Consider the following 24,403-nt stretch of genomic DNA (forward strand, 5'->3'; position numbering starts at 1 on the left):
CAGTGTTTATTCCATAATTTGACAGCCTACTGGCATTCAAAAGTTATTGTGTTTATTCTCATTGCAAGAGGAGATGATCAACTGTGTTTGAGCTTTTTTTTGTGTTGACGTAACGCTCGCATATCGTGATTTGACGACAAACGTTCAAGGTGCTGTCGCGTGATTTTCAAACTAATCTCATGTGAAGATTGTTGAACAAGGTTAGTTGAGCCATTCTGTATACTTGGAATGCAAATAAATAGGATTGTTGCAACATTTGTATTGTAAATGCAATTGTTTACAAAATCCTTAACAAATCATGAGAAGAGTATTTATATCACAATGGCTAGGATTCTTCTTTTCAAATACACTTTAAGAATCATCCTAAATTATTTGTTGTAGGTTCTTGAGTCATTTCTGATGGAAAAATCCACCAAAATAATTTTGATCAGGTTTGATACTGAAAGCTCCACTGTGCGCCGTTCATTTGACCAAATCACTCCACCATCACACAGCACAGCGTATATGGATGGGTGGTGGGTGATATACGAATGTAAAGCACAGTCATTGTGGAAGCCGATGTAAAAGCTTAGGCAGCCGGGCAAATTCGATCCAGTTTGAAATGGAAATGCATAAACTGGGTTAATGGGTTTATTTCATGGTTTGTTGGCATATGAGTGCCATTTCTCCAGCGATTCGTGTCCTTCATCACGTTGACGGCGTCGTCGAAATCGTTGAAGCCGGCTGGGCGGATTGGCATTGGTTGAAGGATTGCTGGGCCAGCTTTTGGTTCATTTCCATCAATTACACATGTATGGAGAGGTCTTTTTTCTCGTTATTGCCTCTTATTGCCGCTGCTTAACATGAATGGGTTCGAAAGGCTCATATGAATAACTTCCTCGCTTCCGAGGGCTGGAGCAAATTTACTGCGTATGGTTTTGATAATCCCAAGTCAGTGGATTTGGGGTGTACCACAACCACGAATGAAAAATGTTTTGCCAGCTGGAGAGCCATTAACAAACTACACAGATCAAAAGTCCTCATGGGAAGTTGTTCTTAAATGCATGATTCTTAAATGCTTAAGAAAAACCACAATTATTTCACCTAGCGACCTTTCTCGTATTTAGAAAAAGTGAAACATCACAGTTTTTGGTCATTTCTGCGGAACAAAATATCCGACCGGACCATAATTTTGAAACATATTTATTGTGACACAAGGTAGTTCTTCACTCAAAATAAGGAAATTAGCGCAATTGATGCAGTTGTTAGAAATAAAAAAAAACTTAATATTTTTTTTAATAATGCCTACATTTGAAGAAATGCATTATTTAAATTTTTTGGGAAATCTGATTTTGAATTCAAAACTCTTCGTATCGTAGGATGCCTTCAGACTATAACCTCAATAAATCACTGGTGCAATACAATTCCTTAATGTTGCGGCTTTAATGCGATAAATGATGAAAAACTGGTTAAGCTGTAAGAATCGCTTCTTAAACCTTTTCAACCCAACATTTGAAACATGGTTGAGCTATTCGTTGCTCTTAGAACTTTCAAATTTCTTTAAGCATTTTTTCGATTGACACAATGCAAATAATTCCGATTAACTCACCGATGATGTAGCGACGCCTGACGGACAACAAATCCTCCAAACGTGGGAAAAACAAAAACAAATCAAATTTACATATCTGGGATAGGTTGCTGTTCCCCAGTTCGACAGTCATCGCTCTTTTTCTGCCACTAGTAACAGTGTAAGCATCCTTTCGAGTGCTTCTCTCCACAGGCTCCATCGTTGTTACATTAGCAAATTTGGTGAAAACATGTAGATAAGGCCCGTATCTGAGGAGGCACACAAGATGACTGCGAAACTGGGGTAGCGGGTGTGTTGGGGCTGACACTTCTGAGGAAAAACAATTTGGACATTTTCTTGGCACAAAAGTTGTTTGTCTTTATCTATTGCCCGCTTGCTTAAAGTAAACCGGGTAGAGGGAGAAAACGTCACCAGAAGAAGTATCATCATTGGGTGGCACTTGACTGAAATAGACATTTATCGAGCCGTAAGGATGGGATGGAAGGACCTGGTCCAAGGAGGTAAATCGGACTGTAAACCATGTGTAAACTGAAGGTTTTACCTATTCCCTTTGGCATTTGTATTTTTCTTCATTGAGTACTCATCGAATTTATCGCAATAATTTTGTTCATTCAGAGACATTTATCATTAGTTTTCTAGCTAAGATTTTTTTGATAAATGTATGTGAAAATGTACAAACGTCCTTTTGAATTGTTGAATTGTGAGTCAAATTGTTCTATTGATCTGTGAGAAACACATGAATTCTCATACCGAAGGCATGTTAAAACTGAACATTGCTCTAGTTACTACTGCCAACTAACTGAACTAACAAACCGCAAAGAATGACTAACTAATATTGACTTGACAAGCATGCATTGTCTTGAATTTATTGGAAAATCTTCCTATTCGAGCAGCGACAATAACGTTAGTTTCTCATGATCGACAGACTTCTATTTCATCAGAGCACTCTATTCGCTACCTTATTCCGTTCTCCCAGATGGTGGTCGTATGCATGCTACAGATTGAAATGCCAACAGCCCGCCGACAAGGATAGGAGGCAGTTGGTTCAGGCTCAATGCGCACTATGGGCCTGTGGGGAGAAATGTGTCCAGTTATCGAAAAATTTACCATCCTCAATATAAAATATTTGTATGCAAAATGGAAGCAGATAATATATAGCTAAGAAATCCTCACAATTAATAGAAAATATGTGTAATCACAGGTTCGAAAAATAAAAACAAAACCGTTGAAAATGAGCACATTTTTTGATCTTCTGTTTTACGTATCATAAACGCCTTCTGAGTAAAAGTTACAATATACGATTTTATGCCTCCGCTTTTTGATGGTACAGCTTAAATTAAAATACGCTTTGGTTCGTGCAAGCATTTAGGATTAAGGATGACTAAATAAATTATTGATAATAAAAATATACCGTTGAGATGTGTTATAATTTCCGGTTGTTTACGCTATCGTGAGACCACTTAATATTAACTTGTAAAGTAGGTGCTTTTAAAATAAAAAAATCTATTCCATTATTCTTTATAAAAAATATAATACGTCCAAATATATATAAAGAGTAGCAAGCATTCAGTGATACTTAAAATATATTTCTGACCACTTGTTTTTATGGGACGACCTTCTCATAGTGGAGTGGTGCGGTTTCTGCTAGATGAGTCGATGCAGTTGACGGTGAAAATTGTTATTGTGGGTTTGGCTTTCTGGTCAATACAAGCCCACAAAAAGGACATTTGTTGCCAGTCACCAGCCACGACACTGTAGAACGTGTGCTACTGTGAAACTCTCCAAAGACGAAGTGATTGGACTTCGTTCCATCATGCTCCTGCGGTTCAATGGAAATGACATTCATGCAATCAAACTGACGTAGTTTGCGTGAAACTGCGCTAAATCACTCGAACTGGTGGAAGAAGCTACTTTCCAGGAAATTACGAAGTGGAGCCAAAGAGATTGCTATTACAAGATTGGAAAGGAACGGTTGCTCCTTTGATTGAGTTCATTAGCAGTCTTATCGTGTCAGATGCGGTGCAAGAAAATAGAATCATGATTATTTCACACTATTGCTCATCTATTTAGTATTGCAAATATAGTTAAATAATGTATAAGGACATTAGAAATTTTCGGCAAAAATCCAGTTTCGAGAAATGTGAACTTACAAAAATCACAATAATTATAACATTTTCATCATTTAAGAAAATTATTCACCAAGAATTCGACTTTTTCAATTAATTTCGCGAAATTTAGGAAATTTCGCGACCAATGTTAAATTTCGCGGAATTTGCGCAAAATCGCTAATTTATACTGTCCCTAATAATGGACCTAAAATATCGAAATATTTCGGAGTAAAAGGGGTAAAATTATCATAAAAAATGATCATTTCTCGACCACCAACGAATCGAAACTCGCCTCAAAAACCAACACCTAGGCGGGCTTCGGTTCACGCGAAAAGGACTTTACAAGTTTGTTTACCAAAGCTAATATGTACTTTTTTACTGTCGGTCGATAGTTTTCTATTTCTTAGCAGTGAAATCGTCATAGGTCATCTGTTTATTTCGGAATCGACTTACTAGGTGGCCAGAGAGAAAATAATAATCAAAACAACTACGTGCCTTCATGATCTCATGGGTTGAAACGTTGGGTAATGAATGCATATTGTTGTTTTGATCCAACGGAAATCTGTAACGCCAATACACAATCATACAAAAAAATATTAAACATTACCATAGTTTGCTAAAAATAGTACCCCCGATTTTTTAAGCCTAAGAAAATTAAAAACTTATCATTTCGAATCCTCCAATCAAGTGAAACGTTGGTTTGAGCACTCAACTTTTTGGAGTTTCAACGACCAACCAGTCATCAACATCTTGACATGATACGCCCAGGGCACGGTGCATTACTCGCGTTAGCTGCGAGGCTCCATCATTGCAGGAAATAAAAGCAGCTAGCAGAACAGCATAGAAGCTCAAAGCCTTCCACACAAATGGTGCATCAATTATTTTGTTATATTTGAAACACCACGACTTTTCCAGCCGACTCGATGCAGGGCATTTTAGTGAAGGTCCCTAAAAAGGGGGATATCACTGTGTGCGAAAATTGACGAGGCATCATGTTACTGTATTTTTCACAAAGTTATATTGAATCGCAAATCCGATGACAACAGGCAGGATTCCATGCCGGAAGAATTGGTGTGGATCATATTATCACGCACCGTATCATCCTGCAGCAGGTTAACGAATTCGAGCAAAAAATAAATGTTAATATTACATCCAAGAGAATGCGCTTCAATCATGTCGAAATTCTTACGGTCTCAAAAATAAACAAATGCAGTAAAAGCAGCGTAATGCACTGTATTAATGATATTTTTTTTCCTTTTTGGGAAGTAATTTTACACCATATTTTCGACACTATTGAAGTGCATCCACTTTGATGTGATGTTAAAATTATTTTTTGCTGTGTATTTCGTATTAATTAACCATTTAGTCAATGTTCTGCATAGATTTTCCATCAGATGTCACTGCTGTTGTTTGTGGTGACATCTATTGGAAACTATGCATAATATGTTTTTCGTTAATAAACCATTAAGTCAAGGCTATTTTTCACATAGATGGCGCTATTGAATTGGTAGTAAGTTAAAAAAATCTCCATATAGAAATTTGGAAAAGTGGAAATAGTACGCTTTTGATGCACATGCAGGTCAACAAAAGTTGACGACAACCTAAAGCATCATTCATGGACATTGTAGTTCAACTTTTTCCTGGAAATGATTGTTAAACAAGCTACAATTAAATTGAAAAGACTTTTTTACATACATTTTTAACCACATTACTACCAGTCTAAAGAGAGTTAAAACAAATCAGAGAGAGAAAATTCTCTCTTACGAGCTAGATCTCTCACCATGCCAAGCCAACAAGCTTCTGCATTCATGTCCCATCAGATGTCAATGCTTTTGTTTGCGGTGACATCTCTAGGAAACTAGGCACAATATGTTTTCCGTTAATTATTCACAGAGGACAGTGCAGTGCAAACCATGTCTGATTCCTGTATATATGCATTTATTTTATATTCGAAGTCCTTTTTACATATTCTGTGCAAAAAATACATCTGAAGTCCCTCATTTTTAGATGATGATGATGGTTTCACCTCTTACCCCTACAGAGGTTTGAGCTGGACGACTTATTTTTAAGATAATTAAATATGACATTTTAACCACACAGCAAAAAAATAATTTTGATATCACGTCAAAGTGGATGCACTACAATCATGTCGAAAATATGGTGTAATATTACTTTCTAAAAAGGACAAAATTATCATTAATACAATGCATGAACTGACATTACGCTGCTTTTACTGCATTTGTTTATTTATGTGGTCATAAAAATTACATAAAATTTTCGACATGATTGTAGTGCATCCACTTTGATGTGATATCAAGTGTGCAGGTAACAAACAAAATCGAACTGGTTTCAGTTACAGATATAAATTTCCTCTAGAGTTTACAGTTGCTTCACAGTGTAAAATATTCATAAGTATTACAAGCAATCAAGAGTTAATGAACAATTAACAAAGCATCATATTACACTAGCAAACCCGCAATCTGATGCTATCATAATTTTCAGCAATGTCAGGAATGCTCACGAACCCCCAACATTTGCCAGAAAATTTACTACTTACTCAAGGTATCTTCTAAATAAGCTTCAAAATTGCATTTTTTTTATCAAATGTTAAGTTCAGTCCTCTATATCCGTAATAAGCGCGTGAGGCTCAAATCTTTGTAGACTACTTTTTTATTATTATTAGTAGATAAATCAAATATTAAAAATCCATCATCACCATCGAGGCGAACAAAAATATTGTTTGCAGTGCTACAATAATTATTAAAAAGTCATTATGACAGCTATCCATATTAAATAAAATAATCCGTTAGAGATAACTTCGTCAAGATACACCTACAATTTGTCATTTCATAAAAAAAAATCACTGGATAACTGTTCAAAATACAGTTTTAACGTGTGAAATGCAGTGTCTTTTAAATTCTGTAAGTGTTGCTGAACGTTTGATATGTCTAGGCATCGAATTGAAAACATTTATTCCTTTATAATGTAATAAAGTTTGTGAAGCACAAGTCAAGAAATGTGGTGTTCTTATTTCTACCACGTTTCTAGTATTATATCTATGAAAGTCACTTCCTCTTTCAATTCGATCACACAAATATCGAGGCAGCAAACCGTTAACTACTTTAAAAATGAACACCATAGTCAAATATACAATTTTTTACTTCACCGACAACCATTGTAAGGCGTCTAGCATCAAAGTTGAGGAAGTGAATCTATTACATCTCAAAATCAAACGCATTATTTTACTCTGCAAGTGCTGTAATCTCGATATTTTTGTTGCATCGGTTAGAAATAAAATGGAAGTGCAAAAGTCTAGATGAGGAGAGATGATTGATTTGTATAGCTGTATTTTACTGGCAATAGTTAAATCGTTTTTCAGTCGACATAGAATTTCATACTTCTTGGCCATTTTCTTGATGACATTGTCAATGTGATAGTTGAACTTACAGGGGTTGTGAGAAATATAAGGTACTAGCAAAATTTTGTCCAACTTTGGACTGTTCAAACTTCGTTGAATATTGTTCGATTTTTAATCTTCAAAAAACATTCGACTGAAAAACTAATCAAGTTTTATGGTGAGGCAATGGAAGTGACCATGGTTACCGGATACCGGAGATATTCCGGGTTTTCTGAGGGCATGTCTAAATTGCTAAATTTGTGATGAGTTTTTCTCAGAGTGTCCGTTACTAATCTGTGTTTTTTGTTCATACGCCAAAAATAGAACCATTTTCAAAGCAAATGACGTACCAAGAGCTAAAATCGACTCAGAATCAACCGAGATATGGCCATTTCCCTGGAATCGGTCCTGAGGGAGGGTTCTGAGTGCGGTCAGTTCTTTCATTAACTCAAAACATGCCATGTGACACCTCTTTCTTCATGGTTTTTTACCAATAGGCTTTCTATAGACTTTAAATGGAGCATTGACCACATTGGCCACTTCTGGAACCACCGGAGTGCCCTCGGGGGAACCTGTAGTATGGGACAAATTCATTTTTACAAAAATCATGCCGTGTGACACCTCTTTCTTCATGGTTTTTCATCAGTAGGATTTCTAAAGACTTTAATTGGACTATTGACCACATTGGCCACTTCCGGAACCACCGAAGTACCCCCGGGGAACCTGAAGTAGGGTACAATTTCATTTTTACACCAAAACATGCCATGCGACACCTCTTTCTTCATGGTTTTTCATCAGTAGGCTTTCTATAGACTTTGAATGGATCATTGATCACATTGGCCACTTCCGGATCCACCGGAGTGCCCCCGGAGGAACCTGTAGTAGGGAATAAATTCATTTTTACACCAAAACATGCCGTGCGACACCTCTTTCTTCATGCTTTTTTACCAATAGGCTTTCTATACACTTTAAATGGATCATTGACTACATTGGCCACTTTTGGAACCACCGGAGTGCCCCGGAGGAACCTGTAGCAGGGAACAAATTCATTTTTTTCAATAATCATGCCGTGTGACACCTCTTTCTTCATGGTTTTTCATCAGTAGGATTCCTAAAGACTTTAAATGGATTATTGACCACATTGGCCACTTCCGTAACCACCGAAGTACCCCCGGGGAACCTGCAGTAGGGTACAATTTCATTTTTACACCAAAACATGCCTTGCGACACCTCTTTCTTCATGGTTTTGCATCAGTAGGCTTTCTATAGCATTGAATGGATCACAACAACTGGAAAACAGGTTATCAGCTGATTTTCGAAATACTAATACAGATGCAAGTCAACATCAAGGCTATGCTATGATTATCTTGGTCGCAATGTTAATTGTTTACATTTTTCATAGCGAATCGCAAAGAATGAATATGCATCTTTGTCTTTTTCTCTTTTTCAATCTGATCTCACTACATACTCGCAGCGTGTGAGTATAGTCACATGAACACAGACAAAAGCAAAATTTGAATATTATGTAAGGATGAACTAAAATGCACCCCTGGAGTAAAATGCGTTGTTTTTCGTTGCTTTCCCATTTGAGTGAGGAGTGTGTTCCCACCATCGACGTCTGTAAAAAAGTTGGAAAAACTTTTGATTGACGATTGGTATTAAATACCTATTGAAACAATTCATAAACCGTACGATTCAATTCCCAGACGAGTCCAAGGCTAATCCTTGCTTCCGAAAAAATCTTTCTCAATGTTATTATTGAATTTTCATCGGTGTATACGAAACTTTTCATATCTTTGCATATCTTTTCATATCGTCACATCTTACATGTTGACAAAACGTAATGAAAAAAGAGCTGTCATACGGCATGTATTGGTGTAAAAATATAATTGACCTCTGCTATAGGTTCTCCGGGGGCATCTCGATGGTTTCAAAACTGGCCAATATGGTCAATAATCCACTTCTACAGAAACCTTTTTGATGAAAAATCATGAAGAAAGAGCTGTTGCACGGCACATTTTGGTTCAAACATGTAATTGTCCCCTGCTAAAGGGATCTCTCCCCCAGAGACATCCTGGATGTGCGGAGAGCAGCCGCATTCAATGATCCAATTCAAGTCTTTAAAAAGTCTTTTGATGAAAAACCGTGAAGATAGAGCTGCCATACAGAAGGCTTTGGTGTAAAAATGCAATTGTCCCCTGCTACAGGTTTCCGTGGGGCCTCTTGGTGGTTCAGTGAGCGGGAAATGTGATCAATGATCCAATTAAAGTTTATAGAAAGCCTACTGATGAAAAACCATGAAGAAAGAGGTGTCGCATGGCATGCTTTGGTGTAAAAATGAAATTGTACCCTACTTCAGTGGTTCCGGAAGTGGCCAATGTGGTCAATAGTCCAATTAAAGTCTTTAGAAATCCTACTGATGAAAAACCATGAAGAAAGAGGTGTCACACGGCATGATTTTTGTAAAAATGAATTTGTCCCCTACTACAGGTTCCCCCGAGGGCACTCCGGTGGTTCCGGAAGTGGCCAATGTGGTCAATGCTCCATTTAAAGTCTATAGAAAGCCTATTGGTAAAAAACCACGAAGAAAGAGGTGTCACATGGCATGTTTTGAGTGAATGAAAGAACTGACCGCACTCAGAACCCTCCCTCAGGACCGATTCCAGGGAAATGGCCATATCTCGGTTGATTCTGAGTCGATTTTAGCTCTTGGTACGTCATTTGCTTTGAAAATGGTTATATTTTTGGCGTATGAACAAAAAACACAGATTAGTAACGGACACTCTGAGAAAAACTCATCACAAATTTAGCAATTTAGACATGCCCTCAGAAAACCCGGAATATCTCCGGTATCCGGTAACCATGGTCACTTCCTTTACCTCACCATAAAACTTGATTAGTTTTTCAGTCGAATGTTTTTTGAAGATTGAAAATCGAACAATATTTAACGAAGTTATAACAGTCCAAAGTTGGACAAAATTTTGCTAGTACCCTATATTTCTCACAACCCCTGTAAGTGTGTCATCAATAATCACGCCAAGATATTTAATCTCCCGAACGCGATCAATAGTCTCATCATCAATTACAACAGAGACGTTCCCATTTACTCGATTCCGCGAAATTACCATGAATTTAGTTTTACTTGTATTCAATTTCAACTGCTTATACTTCAAGCATCTACTTAGAGAACGCAAATCTTCATTCAAGTGGAAAACGGAATAATCTAAATCCTTAGCTGCAATCAATAACACAGTATCATCTGCTAAAAGACGAATGTCGCAAAATCGTAAAACACGCCGCAAGTCATTAGATAATAAATAACAGGGGCCCTAATACATTTCCCGGGGCACTCCAAGGTTATTCCCACGGGACTTGAAACAGAATCATTAAAAACAGTCCGTTGAGTTCTGTCAGACAAAATAGCTTTCAAACCATTTATATGCAGTACTCGTAATTCCAAAGCGCATGATTGTACTTAACAATAAGAGCCTAGACATTGTTTCAAAAGCGCGTTTAAGATCCAAAAAAAAAACAGCAACAATCGTATCTTTACACTCCAAGTTATTTTTCTTCTTTGCTTATACCAAATTCAACGCGGTTTCACAATAATAACCTTCCCGATATCCCAATTGTTCTGGTATCAACAAACTATTACTATTTAAATACTCCAACAGCTGGCCTTTAACAACAAGTTCTAAAATTTTGTTTAAAAGGTATATTTTGTGCAGAATATGTAAAAAAGGAGGGACTTCGGATGTTAATCGAAATGCATATATAGAGGAACCATACATGTTTTGTAGTGTCAGGTACTCTATTTTGTAATACGTAAAAGGGAAATCACAAATCGAGTGTCATCGAAATACATGGCATGTTGAGAGATTTAGCTCGTGAGGGATAATTTTATTTCTTAAATTCGAATTTTTTGGCACTCTAGGGACTGGTAGTAAAGTGTTTAAAATGTATGGGAAAAAACCTTTTTTATTTGATTGTAGCTTGTTTAACAATAATTCCCAAGAAAAAAGTAAACGACAAAGTCTATGAATCACTTCTTTAGGTTGTCGTCAACTTCTTTTATCCAGAAAATGCATCAAAAGCGAATTATTTCCACTTTTACAAATTACTACCAATGGAACAGTGCCATCTGCGTGAAAAATAGCCTTGGTTAAATGGTTCATTGTAGCTTGTTTGACAATAATTTCCTGGAAAAAACTTAACGACAAAGTTCATATATGATTTCTTAATGTTGTCGTAATTTTTTTTTAAACCTGTATATGCAACAAAAGCATATTAATTCCACTTTTCCAAATTTCTACATGTGGATTTTTATTACTTACTACCAATGAAACAGAGCCATATGTGTGGAAAATAGTCTTGACTTAATGTCCTTTGACTACGAGAAAGCATTTGACTGACTGAGGCACAAGGGACTTCCAGATAAAACCAACCTCAACGAAGCACAGTAACAGGCTTTCACGGGCAAACTCCAGTCAATACTCAAAAGTATTCAACAATCATATTGATGCAAATAGTAACGACGAAAATATCTATAACTTTTGTCAAGGTGGTTGTGATTTGACTCGGAATATTCCATCGGATATACCAACGTTAGTGAGGAGCAACCTTGTATTGATGAACCCCCGAAAATATTGTTTGCAAATATTGACATGAGCATATTGATGGAAATATTTACTAAACTGCTGTCGTTTGGGGTGCACTTAATGGAGCGTTATCTGTGAAACTAACACCATTCGATTCAAAAACAAACGATAAGTAAAAACCTGAATTACTCCATCTATGGTGAGATATGACACTTCTTACATACTAAAATTCCTATGAAGATTCAGAAAACTTTCAGATGGGATAAGTGAGGTCATGTGAGCGGTTCTGACCGCCAACGATTTTGAAATTGAATACTTATATGTTTAAATGAAGGGTAAGGCTAATTGACGATAACCATTTCTCAAGCAAAGTCAAGTCGACTTACAAATCCAATTGATAAATAGTTTCATTCTTTTTTTTTTCCTTTGGTTTGTTTTTTCCGTCGATCTTGTTTTCCGTGCTGAGCACCAATGCTACCGACGTGCCAGGAAGGCAGCTCCCACACCTGGACCCTACCTATCGACCCATCAACTCATGAACCTGGGACCAACGGCTTTACTTCCCATCCGAAGGAAGGCGTGATCAGAGATGTTGTGCCTCAGAACATCCCGGCGGCGCCGACTGGAATTGAACCCAGGCTTGCTGGGGTGAGAGGTAATCACGCTTACCACTACACCACCGGCGCCGTTTTGGGAGCATACTAATATACTGAGTGAAATGTCTCTCAATTTTCCTCATATTCAAGAAAAAGTATTCTGGAAAATCGAGGAAAATTTGACTCACCCACTGAGAAACTCGACTTTTTGTACTTTTGAGTCGAATTCGTAGTAGATGAGAGACTGAGGAACTCTGCCGCCGTGCCTAAACAAAATAATCAAAAAATTCAACAAGGATTTACCTGAACTCATAAGTTTTACCCACTGTATTCTAACCAATCGATCCAATTTTTGAAAGTGATTAGTCTAGGGTTGACACACGCGTTTATCGGGGGATTTGTGTATATATTTCATGATTTTTTTTTAAACAGTTTGGAAACTACATTCATCCTTTTGTGGAAAACCTTGTTCAGTTCGGAATGAGAACTAATCCTTTTGAAAATTTCCTACAAAGCGTGGCTACACATTTCCGCGAAAAAAAGAACCACATCGGGACTTATCGAAAGCTAAAGGGATCACTTTTGAACACCTCCCACTGCCAAGAATTATTTCTCAACCCACTTTACGATTGTGGTATGAACGGAGTATGGTTTGGTTGGGTAAAAAAATGATGAAAACTGGAGCACGGCGTAATATGTTGTCTTTCTGCGAAACGACGACACTAGCCGCCGAACGACGACGACGACGACGACGACGATTCATTCATTAATATTCATGAGATTCAAAAGTTTGACACAACCAGCAGCAGAGCGCAGAGGAATGCTCCAAACGGTGGCGTTCAATGCCGATCACCTGCCCGTACTCCGTGCGGTGTGCGATGTTGCGGCTGTTATTGTTGTCCTCAAATTCCTCCGTCAACGGGTGCGAAAGGGGTGGAGGAAAATTCTGGTTTATGGTATTTAATAACGAAGAGCGACTCGTAGAATTTTGTTTGTGTGAAACAAGAGTAACAGAATGCCGTCAGACAGATTAAATTTTGAGTTACTCCGTAAAGGGGCATCATTTCCATAGGAATTATTCCAACCGATGTAGCGAATTATAACAGCAGACGTCTATAATAATATTCAATTATAGGATTTTCTCCAATTTTTGGTAAATCACTTAAACTTTTCAGGGGATGTCCATAGAACACGTATACAGTCTAGATAGAGTGGGCCTTAGTAGATGTGTACTGTTCCCTCCAATTTCCAGACGTGTATGGTGTATAAGGACGATTGTCTGAGAGAGGGTCGATTATCTCTCAAAAACTTATTGCATGGTATATAAACATCCCATCATTGATATATGGCTGTGGAATTGCAATCGGAGTCTTAAAACGAACGAGATGGCTTTAAAAAGTGGTCTAAAAATGATTAAGAGCTCTAAAACGTTTGAAATCTTAAAAGCATCCATAAAAAGTCATAAAATTTTGTGGCAAAATGAATAGTGTCGGAGAAAGACATGAACTTGGATAATTACTCTTAAATTTCCATGTATGGTTTAAAAACTACGCTTTACAAATTAAAATCTTCAAAAGTGTTTTCAAAACTATGAAAACACCCCAATATTTTTTCCCCAAGCATTTTATGCTGATTTTATAAAAGTTTTCTCTTCCTTCTTCTTCGCATTTCAAGCTTATTACTTATCGCATATTAGCTTATTGCGTGCTTCTTATCTTAGTGTTCTGGATGCACTTCCACAGTTATTAATTGAGGGCTTTCGATGCCTGTACCCTTTTTGCATTAGTATAATTGTGTGGCAAGCACAATCAAATTCTATGTCCAGGGTAGTCGGGAAATTTTCCAACCTGAAAAATTCCTAGGCCGGACCGGGAATCGAACCCAGCCACCTCCATCATGCTCTTGCTTTGTAACTGCGCTTTTACCGACTGATTTAAGGAAGGCCCCATAATGGTTTTGTATAGCATAATTAGAACTTGTTGAGTACATTAAAACCTCCATAAAACTTGTAATGTTGCTTGGGATTCTTTGAAATATTTTATTCTTGTTTATTTTTAGCTGGTCTCTGTTTCACAACCGAATGCCAATCACACCATAGAGGCGACTCAATCCTGGACCGTAGATATCGATCCCTTTGATTCCAATCATGGGTTGAGACCAGGGTTGTTAATCGTAAACGTCAGCGTTAACACGCAACCCTGGTTATCGGAGACAAACCAGCCCAGGGCTTAAAGTGTCCTCAATAAAGATATAAAAAAAACCCTGGTTAGGACCAACGGATTTACATCCCTTCCAAAGAACCACTCTACTAACGGTGCTTGTCAATACCAAGGATCTGCAATACTCTACAATGGATTCAATAATGTCGAATTGGTATTTAATATTTTCAAAATGTCGTTTTTCTACGCCAATATGTCCCTTTTTCTTTATTATAGAGACTTTCAGCCGTAGGCCGGTTCGTTCTGGGGGCTATATCGTTCTATCTCGATCTTTTTGTCTGCTTTCAACTTGATGGAGTATATCGAAGCCAACTGACGGATCGATTAGACGCGAACTTCTCCGAACTCCTATGAACAATCATTCAATCTATATAGGTTGCAAGCATGTATTCTTACTAATCAGCGCAAGTGCCAATCAATGCATGCAACAATATGTAATGTAAAACCGTAGTTTTATAGGCATTGCGCACAACTTATAAACATATTTTGTATTGCAATGCTCAATACATTTTGTGTGTTTTTGACTAAAGGCCCTTATTACCGATGTCACTTCACAATGAAGTGACAACTTATCAATCACGGTGAAGTGATTCTCATTTGATTTATAAGGCAATCACTTCACCATGAGTGACAACTGGTCACTTCACTTTGTTTTCACCGTGAAGTGACACCCGTAATAAGGGCCATATTGGCCACTCTGGCTGGTGTTCCGGGAGGAATCTACGATAAAAGGTTAGGGGTAAGACAGCTTTTAATTTTTGAGAAAATTTTCATTAACTCAGAGTAACTCGTGCTGCTCAATGTTCAACACACGTAGCAAATCAGTAACCTGATTTGTATGGTCTGTGTCTTGCAAAGGGGCTGTTCATTAAATACGTAGACAGTTTTTTTGGTATTCGTGACCCCCCTCCCTCTGCGTAGACAATTGTCCATACAATTTTTTTAAATTTGTATTGACCGTGTATAATTTCAAAACCCCTCCCCCTCCCCTACCGTCTACGTAGTTTATGAACAACCCCAAACGAATAAAAAACTGTTAGTACGAATGAATAATTGAAATTCATCTGCTCTTTGATTAAATATTGTTTTAGTTCTTGTTCTTGTTATTCTTCTTCTTCTTCTTATTCTTCTTCGCATTTCAAGCTTATTCCATATCGCATATTAGCTTATTGCGTGCTCTCAACTTAAGCTGGGTTTAGACAGGACAAGTCAATTGATCAATTCAGTTGAATTCAACTGACTTGAACGTGTAAACCATGCCATTCAACTGACTTGATCAACTCACTTCATTGAAAAAAGTTGAACCAGGCTCAACTTTTCAAGTCAATTGAATTCAACTGAGTTGATCATTTGACTTGCCTAATCTAAACCCAGCTTTAGTGTTCTAGATGAACTTCCACAGTTATTAATTGAGAGCTTTCGATGCCTGGTACCATTTTTGCATTGGTATAATTGTGTGGCAAGTCCAATCATACTTCTATGCCTACTTCTATTCTAGGGAAGTCGAGACATTTTCCAACCCAAAAAATTCTTAGACCGGACTGGGAATCGAACCCAACCACCTCCAGCATGGTCTTGCTTTGTAGCTGCGCCTTTGCTGACTGAGCTAAGGGAGGGTTGTTTTAGTTAACACATTTAATTAAACAAAAACCACAGTTTATGGGTACCTTCAAATGCAATGAAATATTATTGATTACGTTTAGGTGGTATGAAAATATTTGATTATTCCAGCTCCTTTATTGGTAAGCCACCATTATCAATCAGGAAAAAAAGAAGTCAGAAAAAATAATAAAATTTAATTATAAAGATCTTGATTGCTGATACATAAAAACCCAGAATACACAATGAAAGACTGACAATGATTTTTGATTGAGTATCGAGGATGGTCCAATATCTCATCCATGAGTTTCAAAGTATATCGACGGTAGAAGCAGTAAAAAATGGACACTATAGCTTGCTTATTCATCATTTTATGGAATGACCATCCAGTTCAGAATTTTAATCTAATAAATCTTACTTGGGATAATTTTAATATTATTATAAAAATAAAGCCATTTGTAGATTGATTTGTGTGGGTAATTTATTACACCAAAAATATGTTAGATGCTAATACAACATTTTGTAAATACTCAAGACTCCAATCGAGCGTGAAAACTTTTTCTTTTTTGGTGAACCCATGTGATTCATTGCATCATTCCAATTCCCATATAGTGGAAATGGATGTAATTTCGGTCTAAATGCCCCTAATTTGGGCCCATGCATAAATTCAGCAATCGACTAAATTTTCAATAGCGACCAAAAATATTCATTAGTACCGTCCCACGTGACGCGTTCATCTTGATAAAATTGATAAATAGCAGATTTTTAGCGATGGGCCTAATCTTAGATCCATAGGCCAACATTAGAGCCATTTTCCCTATGATAGAAACATATTTGCCAGTAGGAAAATAATAATAACGGTTTATAGGGGAAATGTCTCTAATGTTGGCCTATGGATCTAAGATTGGGCCCATCGCTAAAAATCTGCTATTTATCAATTTTATCTAGACGAACGCGTTATTGGGACGTTATTAATGGATATTTTTGGTTGCTTTTGAAAATTTAGTGGATTGCTGAATTTATGTATGGGCCCAAATTAGGGACACTTAGGCCGACATTACCTGCATTTCCCCTATTAAGGCCCTTATTATGGGTGTCAGTTTACGGTGAAAACGAAGTGAAGTGACCAGTTGTCACTCACGGTGAAGTGATTGCCGTATAAATCAAATGGGAATCACTTCACCGTGAGTGACAAGTTGTCACTTCACCGTGAAGTGACATCGGTAATAAGGGCCTAACCCTCCGTTACTCGCGCTGTTGAATTTTGTACAACACAAATAAATTTTCCATTGCCATTTTATTGCTGAGCTACCAATTGATCTGAAACCAACGTGTATTCATCAAAAAACTTGTTTTGAACTTAACAAGCCCAACTTTGATTGCATTAAACTTCCGAAAATGCGGAAAATAGGAAAAATGTAAATGGAAACCGCGTAAGCGGTGTTCATACTATGTGGAATTTAACTTAATCGGCTACAACATGGAGTATCTCGAGATCCTGACCAGATAGAAAGTTACTGCCTTCGACAAAGTTGTTCAGGGGGTCAAAGCCTATTGCTTGGTGTAGTAGTTCAGAATATTCTCACTAAGCAGAGCTAGTATACACGTGAAAATCTCGTATATAAAATATCTCGTGATCCTGACCAGCTAGAAAGTTACAGTCTTTGGCAAAAAATAAATAACGTGTGAAGAAAAAAAAATAGGTATTGAGTAAATTAAATAATGAAAAATAACAATAAAAATATTTTTAGAAATTTTGAGAATAGGAACATCAATTTTCAGTAGGGTAATTTTTATAACATGGAATTTTTGAAGGTGATGGGGAGGGGGTTCCATAAAATAAAAACATAATTTGCGTCAGCTTCAGTAGTATACGAAAAATATGTTCTGGATTTCTTTTACTGGTGGGGATTTCCATGCAGATTTGTGGATAAATAAATTAGGGTGTGTCGTTCCTCATGTTTACCCTTGATAAATTAGCGGTAACATGGTATCTCTGGTGGTAAACATTATCTAAATAGATCAGTAGCGCTGAAACTTCCACCAAGTAAAAGTTTAGATTCTCCCTTTCATTTTAGGCTAATTTCAAAATGTCCTATCGCGGGGTCAGAACAGAAAATCCTTGTTTTTTCGTGTGCATGGACAATGAGACTACTCAGAGCGTGAGTCATTTTTACTCAGCTAGAAAGTTTCTGCTGGTCAGGATCTCGAGATATTATATATGCCAGAATTGCACGTGTATACCAGCGTTGAGTAGTGATAAATTTCTGAACTTTTGTGCACTAAGCAATAGGCCATAACCTCCTGAACAACTTTGCCCAAGACAGTAACTCTCTATTTGGTCAGGACCTTGAGAAATTCCATGTTGTAAAAAAATGAGTCAAATCCCACGTAGTATGGACACCGTTTCCCGAGCAGGAACGAATATCTCGATATCTTAAGTTGGTACTACTTCTCCCATCCCCACAACCTGAGTTATCCTCTCAGGTGTCTGGGAGCAGATTCCCCCTGCAGATAACCCTGTATAAAAAAGGGGAGGAGCTTAGAGGTGGGTTAGGTTTCGCTAGTATGAACGGTAGTTCGGTTCTAGATTCGGCTGGAGTTCAACCGGCTATGTTCTTATACTAGAAATTTGAAGAAACACATAAACCGACTGCATATAGTAGATATCGCGAGTTCAAGCTGGGTTTAGACAAGGCAAGTCATTGATCAACTCAGTTGAATTCAATTGGCGTAAAGAGTTGAGCCTAGTTCAACTTTTTTTTTTTCAATTTGAGTAAGTTGATCAAGTCAGTTAAATGGCAAGATTTCAACTGAGTTGATTGCTTGACTTGCCTTGTCTAAGCCCAGCTTTAAGAAAAGATGATGATTTTTTTTTTCTGAATATTTCAAGTTATTGTTCCTTATTGTGTTCTTAACCGCTTGATTAGCTCACAGAACTAACTAAATGAGAATTTAGAATGATGGCCTTGCTTGGGAGATTTTTTGTTATTGCTTGGAATAGCACTTTTATGATTGAATTATGATTCAAATATACGTAGACATGCATTGCGTATTCTAGGTCTTCTTTGGAGGCCTGAGAAGCTAGTGAAGTTTTAGTATTGTAATGTTGCTGCTATTGCAATTTGAATTGAATTGACTTGCATAATGTTGGTAGTGAAAGCGCTGTTTTTACGATTTCCAACTGGAGGAAACTGTTCGCGAATTAGCTTTTGGTTGAATTTACTATCCGGAAAAATCTTCTTGCAGAGCTGGATCTCAAACTGTGATCAAGGCAAAACAAATATAATGGGATTAAAAACAAGTGTTTCATATGTAAAATGCGGCCGGGAAAACCGGAAAAAGCTGAAAATTTGACTAGATTTGCAGCATGCAGTCACTTTGAAGAACACTTAAGAGAATATTAGATTTTTTTCCAAAACAAATTTTTAACATATTTAAGAATGAATTCTTGAGCTTACACCTAGATATTTCAGAGAATATTTTTGAGAGCCTGAGGAAAATCTCTAAGAAAGTTTTAAGGGTACAATCCCAAAATAGTTCTGCGACGATCTATTAGGAAATTTCGAGAATTATTTCAAGCGCATGGAATTCCTAGAGAATTTTAACTAAAATTCCATGCGTTTTCCAGAAAAATTTAGATGCGAACTCTAAGATAATTCTGAGCAAAATTTGAAGACAATTCTCGGCGGTAGAATTTTCCCTACCCGATGGTGTTGGCAGGGAAGGAGGATTATAAGTTTTACTGATAAAATCTAATAGGTCATTTCTAACTGTTTGTCTGAGGTGAATTGCATGGGAACTCTCGGAGATTTTCTAGTAAATAAAAAAAAATGGATACTCCAGTGAATTCTTAGAAAAAGTTTAAAATTCGATTCTCTTCGACAAATTTTAATAATTTTTTGGAATGTTCTACAGAAAATTTCTGGACTGTTATAAAGACATTTTCATGTGACTTCCTGAGAGAATTTCAAGTTTATTTTAGAAGAATTTTGAAAAGAACTATCAATCGAATTAAAGCCTGTACAGTTTTAAGCAAAGAATTCGAACCAAACTCAAGCTCCAGCAAAGGTGCTACTGTCTTAGAAATGACCCATTTAATCTTCGGTTCAATCGCATTCAGTTTTATGCTTAATTCAAATGTATATAGCTAAACCGGTACAATTTCCAAAATTCCGGGAGAAAAACGGAAAAAAACCGGGAAATCGCTAACCGAGAATTGCTTGTGACCATGAAGATGGAGGAGATCTGGATGAATTATTGCCCCTAGGGTTGAGTTCGGAAGCAGTCAGAAAAGAACTTCTAGGGGTGTCAAAATTCCATACAAAGGACCTCTTCTCGTATCAGTAAGTAAATCGAGATATGAAACGGATCATTTATTATAATGCGTTTATTTTTCCTGGCTCATTTGCTGTAGATTTGCGGAGCCAATATTCATAGTCTAGATCACAAAATTACTTAAAACTAACGTTAGTAAAGCGGGGGCCGATTAATCGCGGCTATTTCAAGGTTAAGGGTAACAAATTGTAGCAAATGGATGGCAGGATAGGTATTGAGAAGAAACGGATCATGAACTTGCTAAAAACTTTAAACGATTACGTAAGACTTTTTGGTAGATTTATATCGAGATGGTTGCAGTTTCCTTCACACGTTACTTTCAATCATAGTAAAATCCCGGCTACTGCTTACCTGGCGTTCACTACGTTTAAAATGCATGTATTTAAAAAAATGCGGTTCCTTCCCGTTTTTGGCAACACGTGATTTCTGTCTTTTTTGCATTATATAAAATGTATCGAACGCTTTATTCAATTTGAAATTGTACTGGGTTAGAGGTCCATGAGTTGCTTCATCCAGAAAGTACTAATATATATCTACGGAAAGTAGTTTAGCTGATGGGGTTGTGTTGTCAAAAACGGGTAGGCACTGCACCTGGATTTTTGAAAATGGTTAGAAATCAGGGAATATCAGGGAATTTTGTTTTCTTCATTGAGTCGACACCCTGCATATACATATCGTCCCCAAAACGCACTGTGATTTATTCGTTTTTCTGAGGTATGGCCAAAATAGGACACTTGAGCACTTACTTGACTAGCAAACACACCGTGCTGGGGGTTGGACCCCAGGTATGCGAATTTGGCGGTTGGCACGTGATGTGCACTGATAGCGGGCGATTCAAATATAACGTCCACTCTTGAGGGGGAAGGAGGTTCTTGTAATATGTATTGGATAATGCATGACGCAGTGGGGGATGGGTAAACAATCGAAAACTTTTGTACGTCATATTTGTATCGCGGCAACGTGAATTTAATCAAACAGTTTTCCTTTACAATATTTTGAGCCGGAATATTGGTCAGACTCGGAGCCGGTGGAGTCGGCATATGTTTTTATAGACTTTACGGCCCTGCATAACACAGTGCAACACATAATTTAGACGGCTTTCAACATTTTCAGCAATACCAGTGAAAATCTCCGTAAAGCACATTGATGGATTGACAGATATGAAATAAATCATCAAGTGGAAATATTTGCAAATGTTTTGGAAGATTTCCAATTATTTTGTTCGTGTACCTATAAATATCCATGACACCCAGAGTACCCAAGTCTACTAGCAGTGTAGCTATTTCCAACATTCCCCCCAACCCCACGCCACAAAAAGCCGTCATCGACGACAACGGTTGCACAATGCGAGAACGGTAGGTCCTCATCGTATGTGGGTAGTCCTGCCTATATAATCCAGTACGGTTGCGGTTTCCTGGTACATGACATGTGCAGCGTTATCGGGAGCTGTTCTCCGCGAGGTCAATCCGCCTATATTGAAGCACTGTGGGGACCGATTTAACATTCCCACCCATCAATTAATTGCGGCAGCTGTTTTGATAATGGCGAAAATGTATCACTGTCATGGGGACACTTACCGAATCAATTGTCGTATCTATATTTCCATTTGGACGATCACTAGCTAAGGTGGTTTCTCTTAAATTAATCTTAACATGATTCGCCGCGGACGACGTGGCAGCTCCCCGTTGCGGCTTGGTGGCATCCAGTAGCACTTTTAACGACGCTATCGCGTGCAACTGCGTCGCCTTTTCATCGACTTTACCTGGAACGGGATCTTTTATTATGTTATTACGTAATGTTAGTATGAGATTTGCCAATTATGTATTAAATTTCAGGAACAAATTTTGACATGAACGAGTAGTAGCGTTGCTGGCAGGGATAGTTTGTGTGTTAGTTTTTTTTGCGAAACAGCATTCTTATTCTCTGCTTTCTGCCTTTGAAATATATAGAACAACGTATAGAAACGGATGCACATCGAAACGGACATATTTACGATATACGGCTTTCTATGTACACATACAAGTCGATTATGGAATAGACACTGACTGTGTGCCGAATAGACATTAACCGAAAACAGATAAATTTAGTAACGGCAGAGCATAACGATCAACGACAGAGATTATGAGCTCATCGAATGGTGAATGTTGATTGCAAGCACTCGATATGCATTTTATGAGGATTGACTTTCTAGGCAACGCAGCGGGCGGTATGATGAGATACTATAGCGTGAGGGCAGAATTTATATAGCGTATCTATTTTATATGTGTCGGTATATTTACGCTGCGGCGTCCCTATGAATAGAAATGAACACTAAGTTGACATCGTTTGATTTGACCTTTGTTAACGAAGCGACTACTATCGTGTATATTCTAGGCGATCGTATAAGCATTGTAATCGTCGTCGTAATCATCATCATCACCATCACCATCGTCAGCTGGTTATCGTAACGGGAAGCAATTAACTGAATGACACAAAGCACTATCAACTGCTACACATTCATTCGCATGGTTATGTACATATCTACATAGGGTGTGATCGTGATTGTTACATACAATTAGGCATGTTGGTTTTTTTATGATGAAATGTTATTAGCCACGTGTTTGGAGTTGTATCTCGTGTAAATATATGTGTAAAGTGCATAATCCTTATCATGTGTTTTTTTGTTTCATACGGTGATTAGGGAATCTTGTGTAAAGCTCATACCATTGAAGCCATTACCATTTTTAATAACTATTCCATTACTTTACCAACAGTTGGGATACCAAATCAGCAGTGCTGCTTAGATTTTTTTTGGAAAAAGAGACCTATCTTTGTTGATCGATTCTTTTCATAATAAGTTACACCGGGACAAGTTTTGGTCTGGAAAAATTATCACCTCTTACGTCAAATTCACGAGTTCAAATTTCATCCCCGGACAAGTCGCGTTTTACCCAAGAGTGTTAAAATGACTATAATAAAAAAGGACTTTTTGAAATATAAATATTGAACAGAACATGCTTTTCGTTCAATCTAATTGGGTAGTATAAACTTTTACACAGATCCTCAAAATCTTGAAATTATCAATCCAACAAATGTCAAATTTTGTGACATAAACGTTTCATCAATGAAATTATCTTTGCATTAATCAGATTTATTTGTCACATCACATGACTTTACGCTCAAGTCGGGATAAAGAAAACACTGCATGAAAAATGTGCCAATTCACTGTACGTGACTCGTTTCAACAACGAGGATAAAATAACATGATTAATTTAAAATTGATTTAAACCATCAATCAAGATAGCATCATAAGCAAAGCCTCACACTGCTTCTAGCAGCTGGACTAACGCTCTAAAAAGCATGTACATTTTTGAGCACTTGCCGATAACAAGCAAACCATACAAATCTAGAGCCAATATTTTCCTTCCTTCGCGAACCGGTGCCCTTGTTATCGACGAAAAGCCATTTATTTTCCATAAAAAAAGTCGTCAGTTACTTTTAATGTGTCCCTTCAATACCCTCAATCGATCCGATCGGTAGAATGGCGAAAAATAGGGAAAAAGCACATGGAAAGCAAAAAGCGCAAGACGAAAAAATAACACCGCAAAACCCCAGACGATACCGTATCTCGGTTCCCATTAGTGTTTTCCTTCGTTATCGCGTTATGCTGGGAAGGCGTCCGATGTAGCCTCGGAGGGAGAAATGCCGAGGGCATGCAGCAAAACGAAAAAAAATGTCCTTTTCCCAACATGAAACATTGTCAAATTCAGCTTTCTGCTTTTAAAGAACCATGAGCTGGAGCATTTTCGCACTTTTGACATTTCCTGCAATGTAACTGTGAGAATCGTGAAAACAAAGTAGGAAAAGAACAAAAATGACTTCGACGAAAATGGGATTTATTGAAAAAAATAAAAAATAATCGAACCATCAGTAAAGCTTGGAAATCGATTGAACGCAAATTGAATTATTTTCGAAAATGGTGCGTACAAAGTGTTTGCCTTC

General features: G+C 37.5%; 1 protein-coding gene across 4 annotated transcripts in view; it reads right to left on the minus strand.

Annotated features, from left to right (window-relative positions):
* The window catches only part of Nckx30C, a 218,522-nt gene that overhangs the window by 19,762 nt on the left and 174,357 nt on the right, over window positions 1-24,403 (minus strand). For 3 of the 4 annotated variants that reach the window (XM_065228199.1, XM_065228198.1, XM_065228196.1), the window contains one exon: window positions 22,000-22,196. In XM_065228199.1, coding sequence (XP_065084271.1) covers window positions 22,000-22,196 — 197 coding nt within the window. The remainder of the gene's footprint in view (window positions 1-21,999; window positions 22,197-24,403) is intronic. The other variant, XM_065228197.1, reaches the window with a different exon arrangement.

Source organism: Ochlerotatus camptorhynchus, unplaced genomic scaffold (genome assembly GCF_037179485.1).
Source record: "Ochlerotatus camptorhynchus isolate MF236.1 unplaced genomic scaffold, CSIRO-AGI_Acam_v1.1 ptg000284l, whole genome shotgun sequence".
Lineage (NCBI taxonomy): Eukaryota > Metazoa > Arthropoda > Insecta > Diptera > Culicidae > Ochlerotatus > Ochlerotatus camptorhynchus.